Source organism: Melitaea cinxia, chromosome 15 (genome assembly GCF_905220565.1).
Source record: "Melitaea cinxia chromosome 15, ilMelCinx1.1, whole genome shotgun sequence".
Taxonomy (NCBI): domain Eukaryota; kingdom Metazoa; phylum Arthropoda; class Insecta; order Lepidoptera; family Nymphalidae; genus Melitaea; species Melitaea cinxia.
Window position 1 is genome coordinate 9,444,030 of NC_059408.1, and position 23,186 is coordinate 9,467,215.

Genomic DNA, 23,186 nt, shown 5'->3' on the forward strand with positions numbered 1-23,186 from the left:
CAATATACCTACAATCTGACATACATGATTTATACCGTAACTATCTGTAAATATTTAGTTCTAAAGTTGTGAATTGTAAATATGTATAATATTATTAATATTTCGAAATAAAAAAACAAAATACTTTTTTAAGTCCTCACAAAAAGATTAAAAGAATTGCTTTTAAATTTACATAAGTTTGTAAAAGGTTTTGTTTTATTTTTCATCTTATAATATTGTAACTAAACCGATATAATATGTATTTATGGATTACTGAGGCTATTATCCAGTATATATTTAGAGTAAAATATTTAACAGTCAAAAAAATATTTCTTTACGCTACTATTATGAATTTAAAACCGATTAATGAGCAGAGCAGTTTTAATTATATTTCTTTAACAAAAATTAATACATGCTATATGAAACGAACTTACCAATTTTATCTGTAACCAAAACAAATTAGTAAATGCTGTTGTAGAGTTAAAATTAATTATTAGATTATATGTGTGATTTATTTAGTTGTAAAAATATTTAGGACTATTAAAATTAAGCACGAATAATAAATAACCTATGAAATTCCTATGCTCACATTTCAAAACTATGTTTGAAACATTTGTTACTATCATATTATGTTATAAATTTTGTGTTACAAAATTATGTTTACAATGTTACGAAATTTCGACGGGACGTGAGCTCGCACCACGGGAACAGGTAGCAACACGAGCAATAATTCAATCAAACGTGGCTAACGGCCGATTCCAATATTCAAACTTCGATCTAGAGATCTTTGCAATCCAAGATAGAATTCTATCTCTCGATCGATCCTCGATCTGCGTTTCAATACAACGATCTTCAAACGCCGATCGAGATTCGACGAGCGTTTGGAGATCAATCCGTACCCTCCCGTGCGTTCCATTCTAATCAGTATTTATGTGACTGCGTTTTACTCATATTCTAGATTTGAGAGCATTTGATAACTCTTTTCATTTATTTATATTAATATTTCCATTTAATATTCTTTAAACACCAGATTATATTATAATTTTCTAAATATAATGTTACATTTTATGAAATAACACACCGTAAAACTTACTAAGATTGAGATCGGAACGTAACGTACGTGAAGACCGTGAAGTTGTCAATTGTCAACTTCAAAGCTCAATCGAAAGAACTCGACGTACTACACCGCGCTCTTTGCTTGTTTTCTTGTGTTTGGATATCTCTACTGGTACCTTTGTTTATTCATTTAAAATGGAAAGTGGACAGGTGAGTGATAACAAAATATATAAAGATTTATAGTACATATTATGTTGGTCGAACCGAGCATTACCGACCACCCGCTGTGAAGACGCTACATTTCGCGCCTATTTTTTTTCTGTTTAAGGTTTCAACGAAACCCCTAACGAGGGATGAATCAAAGACTTTGCTGTCTTTTATAGAAAGCAGCAAGATAATATGCAACCAAGCTACCAATGCTACCACCAACAAAATGAAAACGGAGGAATGGAAACGCATCACCGACCAATTTAATGCAGTTGTTACATCATGCCACCGTACACCTCAACAACTGCGTTTGAAGTGGGAAAATTTAAAAAAAAATTCTCGCAAACGCAATACATTAATTAGGATGAACAACATTAAGGTCAGTATCTTGTATTATAGATTATGTATTTAGGTACTTGCTTTACTGGTTTGTATAAGTTGTACATCTTTATGGTTAAGTTTATAAAGTTATCTTGTTTTTTAAGACTGGTGGTGGTGGTCCAGATTACATCCCTCCGGATGAAGTCCTAGACAAGGTAGCTACTTTGTTAGGCAATACGGTGGATGGTTTCACTGTTGAATATGGTGGCGATGCTGAACTTGTGCCGGAGCCAACAAACTGGGCTTCTGCTAATGTAATTATTGGTGATGGTGGTGGTATTGGGAGTGATTTTGTTGTAGAATCACAAATTATAAAATTAGACGCCAGCTCCATATCTCCTGGAGTCCAAATTTTACAAAATGACGTATTAAATGAAGCAGAAGACCCAGGAAAGTGTTCAGCAAAAGAACCGAAGAAATATTTATTCACTCCTAGAGCTAGTGGTATTGTATTATCTGCTTTTTTATATTATAGTATAATTTTCAGTTAAACCTTTGTAGACAACTTTACTTACTACTGCTGGTGCAGACCCGACAACTCAACTTTTTTTAATAACTATGATCGGATGGCAAGCAGAACAAGTAGTAAGCTTGATGGTTTGTATGATATTTGCTCTTAACTTTTATTGCAATCTTGGACTTAAGGGGGCTGTAATAGAGGTTTTTGCTAACCCATTATGTTAGATGTTTACATAAAGTTAGAGTGGTAGACTGTAAGTCATTAGCAATTCATAATGATACCAAATCTCTGAACTCCTACAGGTTCCAAAAGAAAACTCTTCACCAAGGGTGATGAAAACCGTTCTGCCAGGAATCAAGCAATAGCAAATTATTTTATAGCTAAAACTAAGTTATTAGAAGAGAACTTGGAAAAGGTGTTATTAGAAAAAAAAAATTACAACTAGAGATAGATAATTTACAAAAAGATAAAGGTTAAATTAAATATTTATTGTTATTTTTATTTTAATTCGTTAAATTATATTTTGTATTTTCATTTAATTTTGTAGAATAATAATAAGTTGCGAGTGTAAAAATGTTTGTTTTATGTATTCCTTTTTTGATTTGTATTTTGTGTTATATTTCTATGTAATAAATATATTTGATAATACCTGCTTGTTTTAATGAAAAAATAAACAGTATTTTAAGTAAAGAAAATATTTATTTATTTGAGCACCAACAAAGTACATACTAAACACATAACATACACACAAAACAGATAAAGTACCTTAATATAGTATATGAAATGGCAAAATAACATTAATAATATTAAAAAATTCTAAAAAAAATACAATGCTTAACAACTAAGCTTACAAATAAAAATTGGTTTATTAAAATAATAACAGCTAAATATTACTGACAACTTAGGAAATTAAATTTTATTAATTAGAAAATAATACTAATAACATTAAAATAATTTATACTATTTACTTTATTTATACATTAGAAACTAAAAATTCATCAATAATATTGAATTCCTCTTACAAAGTCGAAAAATATCCATTTATAAGCTCATTCCTTTCAACAATATCTTGCAATCCCAGAGCTTGAGATTGAGTGTCTGCAACAGAAGGATCTGTTACTAGGCTTGCTGGCAACTCTACTTCTGAAGGCATTTCTTGCATGTTGTATTTTCTACAGATATTGTGTAGAACTGCTGTTGCTATTATAACTGCTTGAACATTTGCAAGTGACAAGCGCAGAGGCAAAAAAATAACTGGGAAACGACGCTTCCATACACCAAAAGTACTGAAAATAAGTTTTTTATTAGTATAACATTAACAACAACTTATATTTGATTTTTATAGAAGTGTAGGTAGAAAATAAAAAAGTATTTGTAGTACCGTTCAATTAGATTCCTTGTTGCAATATGAGCATCATTGTATTTTTGTTCTGAGCTATTACTTGGATTTAAAACTGGTGTTAGTAAATATGCTCTATTGGGATAGGCACTATCACCAAGTAACCAGCGGTTGCCAAAGGTCCCAATGTCACACTGAGCTGTAAAGAATAAATATATAGGCGAAATTAAAAATCCATGTACATGATGTATGTATTTGGAATTATCGCAAGGCTATGAATTTTAAAACTAGAATCCAATATTTAATTGTCACTTGCCTCTCAAAACAGAATTGTTAAAGATAGTAGCATCATGTGCAGAACCAGGCCAACGAGCTACTACATTCATCAGTCTCAAATCTGCATCACATACAGCCTGAACGTTTAAAGAAAAGTAACCTTTTCTATTCCTGAATTCTTCACCGATTGCTTGCACTGAAAAACAAACCTATAAATCTTTTGTAAAAAAGTATCTTTTTTAAACTATAAATATATTTACTAACTTGGAGATTGTATACGTATATGAGTACCATCTATTGCACCAAGAACACGTGGGAAATGGGCTATTTGGTAAAACTTATTAACACTGTTTTGGTGCATATAAATGTACTTGTTATATAACTTTGCAATTGATTTCGATATATTTTGAACAATTCTGCATGCTGTTGACTTTGACACCCCTACAAAGTCTCCTACAGCAATAAGCATTGTGCCTAATGCATAGAATCGAAGAGTCAGCAATAGCTGGTGAAGCGGTGAAACCCCATTATTTCTGGAAACAATAAATATTGTTTTATGATAAATCCTCATAAATGTATTATTGATAACTGGCAATAGTACAACGCACAAAGGACAACAGTAGATATTGAGACATTGTTTACTTACCGCTTTGAGGTTACTTTTATAAATGGCATAATTTCTGATAAAAGTGACTCTACCGCAGTTTTATTGATTCTAAATCTAAATGTAAATTCAGCTTCATTTAGTAAACGCAAGTGGTTGATCCGCGTAAAACTTTTACGAGGCGCCGGAAGAAGTTCGTCATCATCCCAATCTGAAAGCTGTTCTAGCACTTCCAACTCCAAGTCACTTTCACTATCACTGTACATTTTTTACAATTGAATGCCGGATTGATATTAAGGTGATTATAAATAAGGTGATAAAATTTAAAAAGGTGAAGTACCTAATTGATGAAAAGTAATAAAGAAAAAAAGATCGCAACGGAAACCACCAAATGTTAGGGATTGCAAATTTGGATCACAGATAAGTCAAATAAGATTTGTCAAAGTCAAAAGATTGGTTATTGAAACCCATCAACTGCCATTTTCAAACAGAGGACGATCCGAAAACCGTTCGAATCCGGATTGGTGCCTCTGACGGATCGCTTGCAGTTTTGGATTGCATAATCAATCTATGGTTCAGTTATTGAAACGGTTTCTCTAAAATTTAGATTGCAAACTTAAACTCAGATCAGTAAAAATGGTTTGAGATCGTTTATTGGAATCGGCCGTTAACCGACCTCTCTCCATGTTTACTAAACAACCCTTACAGGACGGTGCAATGACGACCTTATTCTAGCCACATAAGATCCTCGCATCTTAATTATTCACCACAACGAGTCCCTCAAATATAGCTCTTAAAATTAGCACCATTAGATTCAATTTCATTAAAATTCGTTTATTGTACATTGTAATCTCATTTCCTAAGTAACCGAAACCTAAAATCAGTATTGTGGTTATTAATGATGAATGCATACATATATTTAGTGAGTTGTTCCATTACAATTGTAATATGTAGAGACGAAGACAAAATTTCTAAAGGTAAACTATTATACTTTAAATTATTTTAATAATAACTTTTAAAATTTTTCTGAAACGATGAAAATAAATAAAATGAAGACATATATTGTTGAAAAGAACTATGTTGAACAAACACATATTTTCCAACCTGAAGTAAATCGCACTTTTCCTATTCAAGTGGAGTATATAAAGCTAGAATTGTGGCGAGTCTAGGCCATCAGTAGCCCCCCGGGAGTTCTAATGGATCTGTGAAAACAAGTGAAAAGAGCTCAAGAAGTCTTGTGTCCACCTTTTTTTACCCTTAGATTTATTTACCGTAGAACGACGGCAATACCTATATAAGTAATTTTATTTATTATAGTCATTAATTTGAGCTACGGTAGTTATTTGGCGAAAATGTGTTTGAAAAAATATAGTAATTGCTATAAAACATGCTTAAGTGGCTGATTGACCACGGCCGAGTGTAAAGTATTGACGTTTATTTCAAAGTGTGAATATTTACAAAGTCAAAAACTGTGTGTATATTTATCATAGCATGTTACTGGCCAAATGAAATCTATGAGCCATGTTTCGGTGGTTGCGCCGAGATCTCGTGCGACAACCCTCGCAACCATTTGCGGCCGTGTTACCCGTACTGTGAGCCAGGCTGCGTGTGCGAGGAACCCTACGTGCGAGACGACCGAACGCACCAGTGCGTTCTACCACAAGACTGCTCTCCGTAAGATTTTGCAAATTTTGTAATCATCATGTATCGATAATCATTGGTAGAGCATTTATACAAGTCTAAAAACGAGTTTTTATTAAATGCATTTGGATATATACACAGTACATATACCAAAATAACATTTTTAACATTTTTGTCTGTCTGTCCGTCTATTTGTTCCAACTAATGTCTGAAACGGCTGGACTGGTTTTGACGGGACTTTTACTGGCTGATATCTGAAGTAATAAGGAGTAACTGAAGCTACTTTTATTTTAGAAATTTATTTATTTTATAACTCTGCGAACTGAAAAACTTTTTTGTTTTTTTCACGCGGACGATATAATATAGATATAATGATAATTCAAATAAATCCATGAAAACTAAGAAAATATACTTTAAGCTATTTCGATTTAAGTTGCGGGTTCGATCCCCGCACATGTCAAACATTTGTATTGGCCATACAGGTATTTGCCGTGGTCTGGGTGTTTGTGCAGTCCTTGTGGGTCTCCCCACCGTGCCTCGGAGAGCACGTTAAGCCGTCGGTCCCGGTTGTTATCATGTACACCTGATAGCGATCGTTACTCATAGTAGGGAATATATCCGCCAACCCACATTGGAGCAGCGTGGTGGATTAAGCTCCGATCCTTCTCCTACATGGGGAAAGAGGCCTATGCCCAGTAGTGGGATATTACAGGCTGAAACATATTTAAATAATTAATACTTAACGATATTAATAATAATATGGCGAAATATTATTAGTAATATCATCTAATTATAATATAAGAATTCATAATTCATAATTTGAATAATTTCAATGTCTTCATCATTTGTTCAAATAATGGATATTTTTAGAACTCAGATGGGTATTCCAGTTCCAAGCAGGAGAAGATCCGGTAAGCCTGCTGTCATTCCAAAAAGTGCAAGAATACCAAAGGTTCATGGGAAACAAGGGGACGTACATGAACTAAATGATGCTCCATCTCACCAAGTTGAAACATACAAACGAGCCGATGAAGTATCAAGAATGGGAAATTATTTTAATATTGTAATCGCACCTCCGCCAATAAAAGCGCTTCAACCGCGAAAAATGTTACATAGTGAAAATCAGAAATGATCAGCTAAACCAATGTAAATTTATAAAATATATGTAAGATTAAAAAAATAATAATAAAATATTTATTTATTTCATATACAAAACATTACTTTAAAGATTTTAATAAAACAGGCAATAAAAATGAATGTTCAGACGTGGAATTACAATAAAGTAATTTTTCATGTATTAAAAAGTAAAAGTCATAAACCTAACAGTACTTGCGTTTTTTGTCATTCCGTTAATCATAAACATCGAGTCGTAGTACAGTAGTTATTTTGTCAAACAATTAAGCTAATTGCCTTGATCGAGTACCTACTATTAATTCGCAGCTATTTGGAACGGAAAGGCAATTGATAAACGTAATGGTTTAATTTTTGTAATTGGTCAAAGAAATGCGAACTTTACTAGTATTAGCATTTTTGCTTTGTAAGTATCATTCTCAAATTACATGTAGTTTATAACTATATTGATAAATGATTTTAATGTAATATTTAACGTGACTAGATGACATCTTTGCCGACGCATTTAGACAAAAAGTTTATGATTATAATGATCCAGAAGATATGAAAAGACACTCCTTTATCGATGAAAGGCGAAATTTGAGGAAGAAAGCATTGTTAAAACCATTTGAACATGAATACAAAGATTGGGACGACAGAAGATATGAACACGAGATTCCGGGATATTTGGATGATTTAAGCCATAAACAGTTTGTAGGAGGAGACAGACAACGAGAAATAGATTCTTCAGAATCTTTTCATAGAGGGCAGAGGCGTTATGAAGACGGCGACAACATAAAATTAATACCTAAAGTACGGAGCTCGGAAATTGGACATTCTACACATTTCTTGTAAATAATTTTAATACTATATCGCTTATTTCAATGTAGCACATAAAGTTAAATGTTGTTTGATATGATCAATTTTTTATTTATTTTTTAAAGCTAAGGTAAGCAACTTTATCTTTGTTTTATAGGTAACAGCCGACTGTTATATGTAGATATTATTTTTTTTTAAATTTATTTCATTAATGCGTAATAACAAACATTTTAAAAGAAAATACTCTCTACTGTTATTGATTAAACAAAAGTAGCTTAATATTAACACATATATAAAGACAAAGAAAAATAATATGTTTGTGCTTAATTTTAAACAGATACACATACCATGATGGTACCATGAAAAAAAAAAACGTATTTTTTAACATTCTAGTCAAAATTCATTAATGATTGAAACAAACCATAAAAAAAATAATATAAATAAAATTTTTACAGGGATAAGGAAAATGAAAAGAAGATTCCATTTACAATGACCTGTGAAAGGGTACATGAGAGGTATAATTGTTTTATATATTGCACTGATACAATTAATTGTTCACATACTTTTTATTTTACAATATATTCATTAAATTATATGAATAATAATCAGGTTCGAGCCGTGTTTCGCTGGTTGCGCAGCGGTGACCTGCGACAACCCTCGTGAGCGACTGCGTCCCTGTTACCCTTTCTGTGAACCCGGCTGCATATGTACCCAGCCTTACGTACGAGACGATAGGACACACAAATGTGTTCTACCGAACGACTGCACCAAGTACGTACTAAAACGTACCAACTTGTACGGTTGTACCTTAATGCCCCTAAATTTAATATCACATAATGTAAGAAAGTATAACACAATCTTCATACCTTAGATAGTTATTGTTGTACTTTTTACATTATATTCAAAGTATGTTAAACGCACTCTACTATCTTATCTTGAATTTAATAATAGAATATAAATTACTTGATAAAAATTTAGGTAATTAAGGCTTTTAACCTTTAAATATTTATCTAGTAATTATATTGAATAAGCAAATATCATATATATGCGTGACAAATCATATTCTCTTTACAGAGGTCTCAAAGGGATTCCCGACCTCGGCGACGACACTTAAGAACGAACAAACGTCATTGATACACAGTAGTAACCTTCACAAATCACCGCAGTGTAAAAAGATCTTATTACAATATCAGTATTATATTGTAGTGGTACCTTTACTATTTGCTTATTAATCATAAATAAATTTGTAGAAAAAATTATGTTTATATTTTATTCGTATATATTATATCATTTAAAGGAAAATCGTTTTTATGTATACCTACTACAAAATTGGCAAACAAGCGTACAGTCTAACAATATCGTAAGCGCGTTACCGACTCTTTCCAGGATCTTTGGCTACATTACTCACTACACGAAAACAACATTACTTTCTTTAACTATAATCTTGTGTAAGGATAAGGTGCTACCCCAGTGAGGCTGCTCCAAATTTCGAGCAAGGTATTCTTAGCCGTTTCCTACCTTAATATAATTTTAAAATATTGTTAGATACCGATGAGCAAACATGTCGTACTGGACAGAACGAATATTTTCAATTTGACAAAGAACATGCTGGATCGATTACAATCAATAGTCGCGAATTCTATTCAACCAAAACTAACGAATTTTAAAAAATTACTTTCTTAGTAAGTGATTTAAAACTATTGTAGGGACGCAGAATAGTCAACTGCACAAACTTCCTATTAGGAATAAAGGTGTTTTCTAAGTTTTGTTTTAAATGCTTCCTAACTGTTTACAGTGTCATATAATAAGGACAAAAATAAAACAAACTTCATAGAATTTACTTTATAAAATACAATATACACCATACCACGAAGAAAAAAAAAGAAATGTTTTACATCAATGAACTCAAAACTACAGAATAGGAAGTTCGTTGATAAGAGTTACAATGAAACAATGTGAGCCAACGCGTTCTATTGTTCAAGACAATAAATAGTGTACTTTTCAAAAGTGAGTGTAATTTTGAAACGATCTGGAATATCACTTGACAATTCTCTATTTTTTAAACATTTTAAAATTTATTTTGCTTCAATATGTAATTAAACAAAATTTATGTACATAAACGTGTGACTGTGATTATATTTATGTAAAGTTTGTGTTAATTAATATTTCCAAACGTCGTGCTAAAAACAATAGTTTTCTGTAATTTTCTCTATTGTAACATTATATTAATGTGGAAAAGCGCTACTTTTCTTGTTATTCAATATTTAAAGTTCTCTTACGTGCTTTGCGATGGGACGTACGGTGAGTCTAACAGTAAACACTATTATAATATTGGTTGTAGTATATTGTATAAAAATACTTTTCTTCATAAATATTGCATTTTTTTCAGAATGTGGGGATCATGGTAGATTTGAATACTGCATTGACGAAATTCCTGGATGTATCGTCGGTTGCCACTGTCACCCAGGGTACTACTTCGATACCGACACAAAAATTTGCGAACCTAAGTATAGTTTTTTTCATATTCACGAAACTAAGTTCTCAATTATTTTTCATTAAAAATTTTGCGTCGTTATTCACTTTATTTAACATAATAATTTAAACTCACCTACAGTGCTAAACTGATCGAAAATAACAGGCGTCGTTATGTAGCTGATTCAATGCAAGTTCAAAATAATCTTATGACTCCAAATTCAATTTCTGTAACGTACCCGGTAGCTGTTACAAATAAGATTGATGGTGCAGTTGACGAAATAAGTAAAGATGCTGAAGATTTAGGAGATTGGCTTTATAGCCAATTCTTTAAAGCAATAGAAAATCAAGTCATCAATAAGACTAGTGATAAAAGTACTTTTACAAGACGTAGTGGTTCAGTAAACTCTATTAAAAAATCTAAAGATAGAAAAAGATTTAAAAAACGAAAACATGGAAAAAATAAGAAGAAAGGAAAAAAAGATAATCTGAGAAAAAAACTTCTGCAAATTACTGAAAATGATAGCGTTTTTGATTTGTCTTCTAGTTCGAAATCAGATTCTAGTGATTCTGCTAGTAGCTCAAGCGATTCTTCTGGAGAATATAGCAGTCATAATAATGAAGATGGACATGGACATAAAAAAATTGTTATGATTAAAAAGAAACCTAAGCAACTACCCAACTTCATTTTCTTACCGAATTTAGAAACGCCATTTTATCCTCCTTTAGGTTTACCTCCACCTCCAATTCCTATACCAATGTATCCAATGGTACCAGTTCCTCCAATGATATGTAATACTGAAGGTATGCGGGGTCATTAAGAAGTTTAGTTTATATAGTTATTATTATAGATCAACTTGTATAATTACACATTACAATCTTTTAGATCTTGATGATAGTGGTAATGAAACAACAGCTGCTCCTACTGAAACAACAACTATTTCAATAAGTGCTAATACACCTTTTACAACAACCTTAATAAGTGTGGAAACTACAACATCAGCAAAAACGGCCAATGACAATAAAACGTAAAAAAATTGTAGATATTCTGTACTTTTTAATACAATAAATTACACAACAGCCATTGAAGCATTGCAATTACCAATATATCTAATTTTATTTATTCTAATATATATAAAGCTTACATACAAAATCAGTTTTTATAAATTAGCACTTCGTGTAATTTCAGAGGAACATTACGTCATTCAAGTAAGAAGAGAAAATCGTTAATAAGACCACAAATGACTAATGGTGAATCTGCTAATAATTTACGGTAAATCCCAAGATAATCATATTTAAAGTTTAAATATAGCATAGACATAAAATAAGTGTAACTAACTGGCTTTAAAAATTAATAATTAATAAAATTCACAATGTTGTAGGTACAGTAAATTGAGATCTCCCATTCGAGAACAAATCGTAAGTGGTTTCAAGTAGTCATTCTTACACCCTGTTTCAAAGTAGTATTTAAATAAAATTAATTGTTACAGCTTCAGCATCTTAAACAAAAAATTCAAAATCATTCTGGAAAGTTATCATTAATGGCATCTCGGCAAAAAAATAAAAACACACTAACTAATCCAATTATTGAGCAAGACCTTAATTTTGAATATCCATATCATGAATTCACTCCCGATTCTGAAACTTTTAACGACATAAGATTGAATGCTAAGGAAGGCTCTGCAGTTTCTGATAATGTTGACTTTAAGTATATATCAGAGCTAATACACAAAGTTGACCAAAATAATAAATCGGATAATTTGCCACCTATCGAATATAATCCTTTAGACAGTACTGAAGACTTCCCACCGTTAATGCAAGAAAGTAAATTTTCTGAGTATATAATACCTCCTAATGCACCTGACAATAGAAGATTTACACGGCCTAATATTCATAAAACAGATGAATTGTACTACATGAATCTTGGAAGGCAAATTGCATCTATGATTCGAGGCATTGATACACAAAACAAGAAAGTAAATATGAAATTAGAAACAGCTCAAAATATACCCAAACATGATGTATATTTTAATGTTAACTCGCCGAAGTCATACTGGGAGAGATCTGTACGATCTCCTCTAACATTTTTGAAACCAAATAAAAAAAAATTTGAGTATCTAAAAAGAAGTAATGAATTGCTTTTTGATATCGAAAACAAAGTAGAAATAATAGCTTCCACAAGTCCGACACTTACTTTGCAGGAAATTGAAAACATGATAAATGTTATGGAAACGGATAAAAAAGACATACAAAAAAACGCTATACTAAAAAATTTAATACCACCAGGAAAAACCCTAAATATTAATTTATTGGCTCGGGAGCTACCTAAAACAAGAAGCGTAATACCTCCTTTATTACCAAAATTTAAAAATAATGTAGACTTACCAATTCAAAAACATAAGATAAACAACAGTTATAGTTTAGATATTCCAGAGAACTTACATCGTTTAAGTGTATTAAGAACAAACAGACTTGCAGTCCAACGGTTTCCACAAATTTCTAAAAGAAGATCTGGAAAAATGCCTGCTTCACCAATTAATTTCCTTTCAAAGAACTACCTAATACCACAGCATGTTTCGTATAGTTCTAAATACAACCAGCCGGAATTTTCAGATCAAAATTCAAGGCAAACTTTATGGCAATATGAAATGAGACCGCCATTTTTAAAGCATAGAAAATATTTTAGTAACTTTCACAACTTCCTTGTAAATACAAATGAAAATCTACTTTTACCTATAGAGCCCAAAGAAGGATTTAAAAGAAAAAATGGACATACATCATATTTTCACCATGGAATTACTAATTTTGAAAATATTCAAAAGAAATAAATAATGAATATTTCTTTAAGTTATTTTTTTTAATTAATTTCGACAATTAATTATATACTAAAAATAGGATCTGATACAATTGTATTGTATTGTGTGTAATTTGTTGTACATAGTCTTACAATATTTTACCAGATCTAAAACCAACAATTCCGGAATAAATCTGTCCAAAGTTCAAGGCGTCTGATGTACCTACATTATAAAAAAACGAGTACATAAATGAGCCATAATATTGTAGTTCTATATTAACTAGTGGCCCCCAGATTGGAAATTTGACCATAAATAATTTAAATTATAAGTTTGAACATTATAATGTTCTGTTGTCAAAGACTATACATACTAATGCTGTGTGGCTACGGCACTAAAGAATTTAGCCACCCCCTCTCTTCCCGTGGGTGTCGTAAGAGGCGACTAAGGGATATCACAGTTTCACTACCACCTTGGGACTTAAAAAGCCGACCGATGGCGGGATAACCATCCAACTGCTGGCTTTGAAATACACAGGCCGTAGACGGGCAGCAGCGTCATCGGTGCGACAGAGCCAGTACTGCGGTCACCAACCCGCCTGCCCAGCGTGGTGACTATGGGCAAAACACATGAGTTCACGTTGTTTTTGACGTAAACTTGTGGAGGCCTATGTCCAGCAGTGGACTGTATAGGCTGTAATGATGATACATACTAATATATAAAATTCTCGTGTCGCGATGTTTGTAGTTAAACTCCTCCGAAACGGCTTGAGCGTTTCTCATGAAATTTTGTGTGCATATTGGGTAGGTCTGAGAATCGAACATCTATTTTTCATCCCCCTAAATGTTAAGGGTAGTCCACACCTATTTTTTTTTAAATTTTTAGATAAATTATTTATTTCAATATTTTATTATGATTTGGTGTTGAAAAATACATACAACTCTAAATTTTTACCCTGCTACCACCAACCCCTATTTTTAAATAGCGTTGAGCGGCAAGACAACGTTTGCCGAGTCAGCTAGTACTTCTATAATGATAAACTTTGCGTGTGTATGTGTGTCAAATATATGGTAGATAGTGTATGTAATGTTTTTTTATTGTTTCTATGTATTTTTATGCCTAATTAATTATAATGCCTTTTTCTATATGAACTGTAAATGTGCGAAATTACATACTCCTCCGTACGCGCAAATTTCGTAAAAAAGGGTACAAAGTTTTCTCTTCACGTATTAATATATAAAATGAAATAAATATAAATAATAATTTTAATAAAGTATTGTTAGAAAAATGTTATTTTGACATTCTATATAATTGTGTTTGCTCGCAAACGAAAAAAAAACCGACTTCAATTACATTGACAAGTAATACGATCGACGAAAATATAGTCAAGTAACTACGCGTTATGAAAGATTACAAAAAGTAGTTATCAGATCTCGACAAAATTTCAGTGTGACCACATGATAAACATCAGCTTTCGATAAAATTAAAATTTATCAAAATCGGTACACCTAGTAGAAAGTTATTGCGGATTTTCGAGAGTTTCCCTCGATTTCTCTGGGATCCTATCATCAGAGCCTGTGTTTATCATGGTACCGAGCTAGGGATATCTCCTTTCCATCAAAAAAGAATTATCAAAATCGGTACATCCAGTAGAAAGTTATGCGGTATAATATAACGTAGGTCGACGAAAAAAGCGTCAAGATAAATTTAAATGGGACCAATTGATACACACCACCTTTCGATGAAAAATTTTTTTGTCGAAATCGGTCCACCCGGTCAAAACTTCTGATGAAAAAAAAATACAGTCGAATTGAGAACCTCCTCCTTTTTTGGAAGTCGGTTGATAAAAATCAATTCGTATAAAGTAGTTATTACCAATCAAAATTTACTGTGAAAAAAGAAAGAGCAAAATGATTTCCGTACGAGTTGGTCCAATCAGACAAGTTATAAAAGCACTCCTATGTATAAGCCAAATATACGAAGCCCGTAATATTGAGACGGGCTTACAAATAGGGCCGAAATTTATTTGGCTCGGTATCGGCAAAGCGTTTCCAATTTTCATATTTCCCGCGATGGGACGCCGCGCTCTCAACGTTATTTTATTATATGCAATTGGTTTCCACTGTGATGCTGATATTATTAAAACGCAATAGCCACTCATATATATATTATAATAATAATATATATATATATATATATATATATATATATATATATATATATATATTATACTCTAAGGCTTAAGATGTTTATCTCCATTTTTAGAAAAAGCCTCACAATTATTCCACATAAATTATATATCATTTTATAGATAATTGGCGACTACAACTAAACCGGCGATAAGAACTAACCATTTGTTATTGCTTTTTTGTAAATTAATTAATTATTAAAATTATATACGTAGATGCACAACGTCAACATGATTGACGGTCGGTAAATTTTTTGTGCAATTTGAAATCAACTCACGTATAACTAATGAGTAATAACTTTTTTGTTATTTTGTAAAGCTATAACTACTTATTTTGAATTATTCGCACGGGTATAGCTAGTATTTAAATATAAGGGCGAATGAATTTCTTTCTTAGATTGAAGTTGGGACTTGTAAGCTTTCATTGGTTATCATTATCAAGCAACGTTTAGCAAATATTATTACGTTTTTAGAGTAGTCTTTTCTACTATTTGTATTTCTGTAATGCTGATATTTTCCGCTGATTCTATTAACAACAAATGTGCTTCATGTCCAACTCTAGTAAATTATGGGTTGGTAAATGTGCTCGTTGGATTCAGAATTTATTGTGAATCTAACGAGCACAGGTTCTCTGGCATATCATATCTGGCAGGTTTCAACACAAATTGTAAATTGTTCTCCATTTGTAGTTTACTAATGAACGGTAAAATTATTTTAAGAAAAACAAATTAAGGCTACCTCAAACCTGACAACATCGAAAAGAAACTGATTCGAAGATTCCGCTATTTCTTTTTTTATCATTTTTTTTTTAAATTGTGTTATGTGCAATGCGCATAGGCATGTTGCTGCTGGAAAACTTCAAAACAGTCTTAAAAAGTTAATAATAATAACAATAAACAGAAATGAAAAAGTTACGCCGAAACTTGCGTCGACTGAGACTCTCAAGTGATGATGCCAAGTTGAACCAATTTTCTTAACATCGTGAACAACTTCAACTCATAACGTTCTACAATGCGAGAGAATAAAATGAAAAAAATAAAAAAAAAACTATTTCCTTTTGCATTGTTCTTGCATTATTGAGTTAGAATTTCTGTTTCTAGTTCTAGCTATTAATAGAATATGGCAAATCTTTATCTTTGAGACCTACGCGTACAAACTATTCAGATAAGACACAAAGTTAATTACGCACATAATTCGTATATCTGTGAAAGTAAAATTTTCGGAAGCAGAACTACCTAATTCATCCCATGAGCCCGCTTCCATTAATGAATTCGCTCTCGGATCAAGCCCTCCAACAAATTAGGATTAGATGAGGGACCTACTGTGTTTTTAGGTCGGATTGTATAATTATGTTATTTCAATGGGAAATCCCAGAAATAGTTTTACATTTACTAACTACAAGAATGCTTTAAAATACCTTTTTATAAAATTATTTTGATTATACATGCGTATGTAAGTTCATTGCAACACAATAATAATTGTGTTTAGTGCTTGCAAAGGAAAAAAAAACATTTTAATGAAATCGACAAGTAACACGATATTGGCAGTCAGTAAAACAGTCAATTAAATACGCATTATTAAAGATTACTCAAAAAGTACTCGTCATATCTTGATAAAATTTAACAAGCGCCGAGTTTTCAAGCTTTCGCATAAAAAAAAAGAATTGTCAAAATCGTTACACCCAGTAAGAAATTATGAGGAACACACATAAAACTATCTAACTGAGGTAGAGCAAAGCAGGAAATATCCTGCTCAAAATCTGTAGAAGCCCGACTGGTGAAGTATCTCGACCTTACAGAAGATCGCGGCTAAATAATACGATTTACTTGTCCAGATCAGTAAATTAAATAACTTGATGTGATTGATTTTAACTATTCATCATTACAGCCTTTACAGTCCACTGCTGGACATAGGCCTCCACAAGTTTACGTCAAAAATAACGTGAACTCATGTGTTTTGCCCATAGTCACCACGCTGGGCAGGCGGGTTGGTGACCGCAGTACTGGCTTTGTCGCACCGGAGACGCTGCTGCCCGTCTTCGGCCTGTGTATTTCAAAGCCAGCAGTTGGATGGTTATCCCGCCATCGGTCGGCTTCTTAAGTTCCAAGATGGTTGTGGAACCTTGTTATCCCTTAGTCGCCTCTTACGACACCCACGGGAAGAGAGGGGGTGGCTAAATTCTTTAGTGCCGTAGCCACACAGCAAGAGTTAGGGGACCTCCATTAACTACGTGAGCTCAGAATGGGGGAAATGATCCAATGAAATCTAACCAAATCTCATTTAAACCGAGGGGGGAGGGGATAATCTAAAAACTCACATCAACTGCAAAAAATAAAAAATAGGTACTAAAAAAATATTTTGAGTGTTTATTATGACCGCTAAAATAAATCATGGCTTATTAAAATCATTCAGTTTTTGCTTTGAATTTAATTTAATTTAAATAAATTAACTATTATATTCAGCGTCAATCTCACATAAAGGGAGGGAGGTCCAGACAAATCTCACAAAATATCGCTTTAGGGGGGGAGGGGTCTAAACTGATCGAAAAATAGCTCACGTAATTAATGGATACAGACTTAGGAATCAAAAGAGCATATTTTACCAACATGAGTTTGTTGTGATAAAAAACGATACGACAAACGATAAATGATAATTCTGTCTCTGTATGATTAGTATATGATGATTTAATATAATATAAGTATTAATAGAAAATTGAAGAATAAAAAACTACGTTTAAAAAAACTGACTTCAAAAAGTAGAAAGTTATTTTATTAAAGGTAATTAGTAGATTTGCATAAGAAGACTTGTTTCAAATTAAATCTTTATTGCTATATTTGCTTTTTAGTTTTTGAAATCTATTTTTTTAAAAGTAGTTTTTTTACTTTTACTAAAAAGGTCTATAATAGTTCTGCCTTATAAACTACAGTATTTATGTATATTATTATATTGTTTTTATAATGTTATTATCATTTTGTTATTTATTTATTTATTCACCTATTTATTTATGTTCTTTATTCTTTCGTGTTTTAATAAAATAAATAATAATATCTAAATAGGTAGATTATAGTAGGGGTTTCGTTGTTTTCCCCTAAAATAGGCGTACAAAAAGTATCTGAAAATTGCATCGTCCATGTGAATAAAAATGCTCATAAAATTGTAACTACTGGGTTAAATTTAATCAAATTTTCAGGACCAAATTTCAAATTTTTCCGCATCGAACGAAAGAAAGAGTCACGCAAATAGGACGAAAAATCTTTAATTAATCAATGTACATAATTATAAACAAAGTATCATGAAAATGACATCATCAAACTTAACAAAAATGCCTATAAAATAAAAACTACTAAGCCAAAATGAATTAAATTTTCATGGGACTAAATTGCAACTATTCCGCATTGAACAAAAAAGAGTCACATAAATCGGATCAGAAATCTTGGCGTAATCGTTGTATATACATTTAAAAAACACGAATTGAATTCATAATTTTCACGTTTTTGAAGTCGGCTAATAAAAGTAACAGAACAATGGTAAAATATAGAAATTACTTGGATAAAAGTAGTCATTAATATAATGTAAACAGACGAAAAATTAAAATCTAAAAAATCAAACGTAGCAGATATGTAGTAAACTAAGCAGTAGGTTGCCGTGTAGTAGTAGCTAGATAGAAAGCTGTCTAACGCTTAACAAAAAGGAGAATTTTTGTAATACTATAATACAATCCACCTAAACCCATTAGAAAATGAAGCAATAAAATTGCTATAAATTCCATTCTGACTCGATGTCATCTGTCCAAACTTAGTAATACACAAAAAATATAAAACGAAGATATAAAAAAAAAAAAAAAAACGTTAAAAAAGGACGAGAGAAATAAAATATACTTCGTATAGTTTGGCAGGAAGGTAATATTGTTAAATGTGGGTTCACTTAAGGTAAAATCCCTGAGGAAAAAATGTAGCGTAAATCTGTCAAATTTATTAGTTTCCTAAAAATATGAAAATAGTTCTATAGTGTAGCCATATTAGATAATAGCTAAGATACAAATAGACAAAAGATTTTAGTGTAATCCGTGTAGGACAACAACACTTTATATATTTGATTTACAGCCGATCTCAATAATCTATCATCTCCAACTTTGCATACAAGATATATAATTTAATTTGGACATAAATTTTGTCCAAATTATTTCAAATCTGTTGCGAGAAATCAAAATCAAAGATATATTGATTAACTATTGAGACTGGAAACTTTTTATTAACGCTTAAAGAAATCTAAGAAGCCTTCTTTAAACTACCTACTTATATTTATTACATATAGGTGGTCATGAATTTTCATGTAATTTATATAAGTGATACGATAAATTAAATAATATCATTATAATCAACTGTATATTTATTAATAGTTTACAATATAAAGAAGCACAAATAAACACGCGTTGACTCACTTACTTTTATTTTTATTTTGTTATGTTAAAGTACAATCCGCAAGAGACTTTCGCGTCGTCGCCTACAATTTTCTCTGAAAACGAAAGTTGCCTTCGGAATACGAAGAGACAAGATGAAACGTCGAATCGGAAAAACTGCTTATTTTATTACAGCGCGGCTGCGAGGATGGGATAGACCTCGGGCGAAATTGCCGCAACCCCAATTAGAGTCGCACTTGAACATTTCCTATTACACGCGTCTGCAGCATTTCTAATTTTTTGAATGTAGGTAGAAACAGACACTACAAATATTGAATTAATTTACTAACAAATTGCATTGAGTTAACATTTATTCTTTTAACACGTTTGCTGCGTTGTGAGGTCATATTGCCCCATAGCGAACTTCATGTGGTGCGGCGAGCAAAATAGCATTTATTCTCCTGGTGCGGAAGGCATAACTTTATTTATTTCTATCGTAGGAAAGAGATTTATATACCATTGTTATCGCCGCTTTAACGTGAACAATCGAGCATTTTCAAACACTCGTGAGCCAATTTGACCTCACCCGCACCTAAAGAGAAATGTTTCATCCTAGTGCGGTGTGAAGTCAATATGACCTACCGCTCCGCGCACCCCACACCCGCACTGAAGGATGCGCTCGCGCCATTTCGTGCTCTCAGTGTTGTGACACGCTATCGACAGTGAAGACGTCGCGTCTTTTGAAACCATTTTAAAAAAAGTTTATTTCACTACCTACTTCCTCCTCACCTACTACTATCCTCACTTCGAAATTGTGCGGTGGTTTGGAACGTTTAATTAATCAATAAAGCACATGCAGTTAGTTTTAGCTGTATCGGACGTCAATATATTTCATTTAAGCCACTTGGCAATGTTCCTAAGCCCCTTTTCATGTATCTTCGGGGATAATTCGTGATTATGAACCGATTTTAATAATTCTTTTTTTGTTGGAAAGGAGGTATGCCAAATGTGGTACCAAGTTAAGGGAACTAGGATCTGATGATGGAATCTCAGAGAAATCGAGAGAAACCCTCGAAAATCGTAGTGACGACTAGTACGTTTGTTAATTATTATTTTTTTCTTCTACGTACGTTGTATCGTCGTCGTCGACAAGTATGTCGATGTAATTAAAGTCGGTTTTATCGTTTGCGAGCAAACACAATTATTATTTTTCACGTCTATGATTTACAAGGTTAAAAATTAAACTGTCAGTAAAATTTTGCGAAAATTTATCGACTCCTATACAGCAGACATGATTTTCCCATCACTAGTGTTTTGATATCTTCAGTGCGTTGTGTGGTCAAACGGACCCTACAATTTTTTTCTCTTTTAAACGCTAAACGAAACAAGCGAGCTAAAAACGCAGCAAGGTATATATTGCTTCGTTATTTGTCTTTGATCTCAAAATAAAATATATTCAATAATAATTATCTCCATTAAGAAAAACCTATATGACTGACAGAACTGAATGAGAGCTTATTTGACCACACAACGCACTGTTAAAAGGTCCTCTATGAGTCAATATAACCACATGACGCACCAGCAAAAAGTACACTAAAAATCCTTACACAGTGAACGTGTTAACAGGTAAGTTATTAATTATACAAAATACTGTCGACTAGGATAAAAGTTTTGAGTTTATCAATGCTACATAGTATTAGATATGTACGTATATTTTATTCATTACTAGCAGTTACACGAGGATTCGCTCGCGAAAAAATTGATAATAGTTACATAGAATAATTATGTTTGCAGGCAAATGAAAAAAAAACCGACTTCAATTACATCGACAAGTAATACAACGTAGATCGACGAAAAATAGTCAAGTAACTACGCGTTATCAAAGATTACTCAAAAATTAATTATCAGATCTCGATAAAATTTAAATGTGACCACATGATACACATCATCATTACAGCCTATACAGTCCACTGCTGGACATAGGCCTCCACAAGTTTACGCCAAAAATAACGTGAACTCATGTGTTTTGCCCATAGTCACCACGCTGGGCAGGCGGGTTGGTGACCGCAGTACTGGCTTTGTCGCACCGAAGACGCTGCTGCCCGTCTTCGGCCTGTGTATTTCAAAGCCAGCAGTTGGATGGTTATCCCGCCATCGGTCGGCTTTTTAAGTTCCAAGGTGGTTGTGGAACCTTGTTATCCCTTAGTCGCCTCTTACGACACCCACGGGAAGAGAGGGGGTGGCTAAATTCTTTAGTGCCGTAGCCACACAGCACATCAGCTTTTGATTAAATTAAAAATTATCAAAATCGGTACACAGAGTAAAAAGTTATGCGGATTTTCGATTTTCCTCGATTTCTCTAGGATCCCATCATCAAATCCTGGTTTCCTTATTATGGTACAAAACTAGGGATATCTCCTTTCCAACAAAAAAGAATTATCAAAATCGGTACATCCAGTAAAAAGTTATGTGGTATAAATACAACGTAGGTCGACGAAAAAAGCGTCAAGTAAAAAACGCATTATTAGATATAACTCGAAAAGCAGTTTTTAGATCTCAAATAAATTTAAATGGTACCAATTGACACACCACCTTTCGATTAAAAAAAAATTTGTCGAAATCGGTCCACTCGGTCAAAAGTTCTGATACATAAAAAAAATACAGTCGAATTGAGAACCTCCTCCTTTTTTGGAAGTCGGTTAAAAAGGCCTAAAGTAGGAGTGTACAATTATTATATTACCATAATTTACGACCTCTTTGTGTACCACATTTATGGTTCGCCTTTCGTACACTAGAACTACCAGGCTGCTCGCAGGGCTCGCTCTCGATCACGCTTCCTGGAACAGTTGTGCGAAAAAACGCCTTCCCTTAGAACTTATTGAGGTTAGTTCGTTGCCCGTCTGAGAAGTTCCTCAACTTTACAGAAGACTACAGCTAGATAATACTGCTCCCAAATAGTGTTGTATTCCTGTGGTGAGTAAGGTGGCCAGGGCTCCTGGGGAGTGGGTCAAGGGGAAGGTTGGGAAAGCACTTGTAATGCTTCTGGTGTTACAGGTGTCTATAAGTTTACGGTAACCGCTTACCATTATTAGGTGGGTTCAGGGCCATACGCTTGTTTCATCACTTCAGCCTATCGCTGTCCACTGCTGGACATCGGCTTCCACAATTTCACGCCAAAAACGGCGTGAACGTATGTGTGTTGCCCATAGTCACCGCAATGGGCAGGCGGGTTAGTGACCGCAGGGCAGGGCCGCAGGCACCGCTGGCTTTGTCGCACTGAAGATGCTGCTGACCGTCTTCGGCCTGGGTATTTCACAGCCAGCAGTTGAATGGTTATTCCGCCATCGATCGGCTTTTTAAGTTCCAAGGTGGTAGTGGAACTGTGGTATCCTTTAGTCGCCTCTTATGACACCCACGGGAAGAGAGGGGGTGGCTATATTCTTACTGCCGTAACTACACAGTA

At 33.0% G+C, this 23,186-nt stretch overlaps 4 protein-coding genes across 4 annotated transcripts; 3 read left to right on the top strand and 1 right to left on the bottom strand.

Annotated features, from left to right (window-relative positions):
• Positions 1-1,462: 1,462 nt before the first annotated feature.
• LOC123660439 lies at positions 1,463-2,577 on the top strand. Its single transcript, XM_045595522.1, has 3 exons — positions 1,463-1,621; positions 1,728-2,067; positions 2,386-2,577. Exons 1-3 carry the CDS (start codon positions 1,469-1,471, stop codon positions 2,526-2,528), a joined length of 636 nt encoding a protein of 211 aa, XP_045451478.1. The 5' UTR covers positions 1,463-1,468; the 3' UTR covers positions 2,529-2,577.
• Positions 2,578-3,028: 451 nt separating this feature from the next.
• LOC123660433 (putative nuclease HARBI1) lies at positions 3,029-4,256 on the bottom strand. The gene is made up of 3 exons (XM_045595517.1): positions 3,963-4,256; positions 3,465-3,621; positions 3,029-3,369 (listed from the first exon to the last, which is right to left on the bottom strand). The coding sequence occupies exons 1-3, from the start codon at positions 4,165-4,167 to the stop codon at positions 3,102-3,104; spliced, it is 630 nt and encodes a 209-aa protein (XP_045451473.1). The 5' UTR covers positions 4,168-4,256; the 3' UTR covers positions 3,029-3,101.
• Positions 4,257-6,799: 2,543 nt separating this feature from the next.
• LOC123660676 lies at positions 6,800-8,986 on the top strand. Its single transcript, XM_045595729.1, has 5 exons — positions 6,800-6,854; positions 7,559-7,904; positions 8,328-8,387; positions 8,482-8,643; positions 8,947-8,986. Exons 1-5 carry the CDS (start codon positions 6,800-6,802, stop codon positions 8,984-8,986), a joined length of 663 nt encoding a protein of 220 aa, XP_045451685.1.
• Positions 8,987-9,771: 785 nt separating this feature from the next.
• On the top strand, positions 9,772-12,996 carry LOC123660677. Its single transcript, XM_045595730.1, has 7 exons — positions 9,772-9,827; positions 10,487-11,148; positions 11,231-11,372; positions 11,534-11,617; positions 11,727-11,763; positions 11,835-12,683; positions 12,958-12,996. The coding sequence occupies exons 1-7, from the start codon at positions 9,772-9,774 to the stop codon at positions 12,994-12,996; spliced, it is 1,869 nt and encodes a 622-aa protein (XP_045451686.1).
• Positions 12,997-23,186: the final 10,190 nt, after the last annotated feature.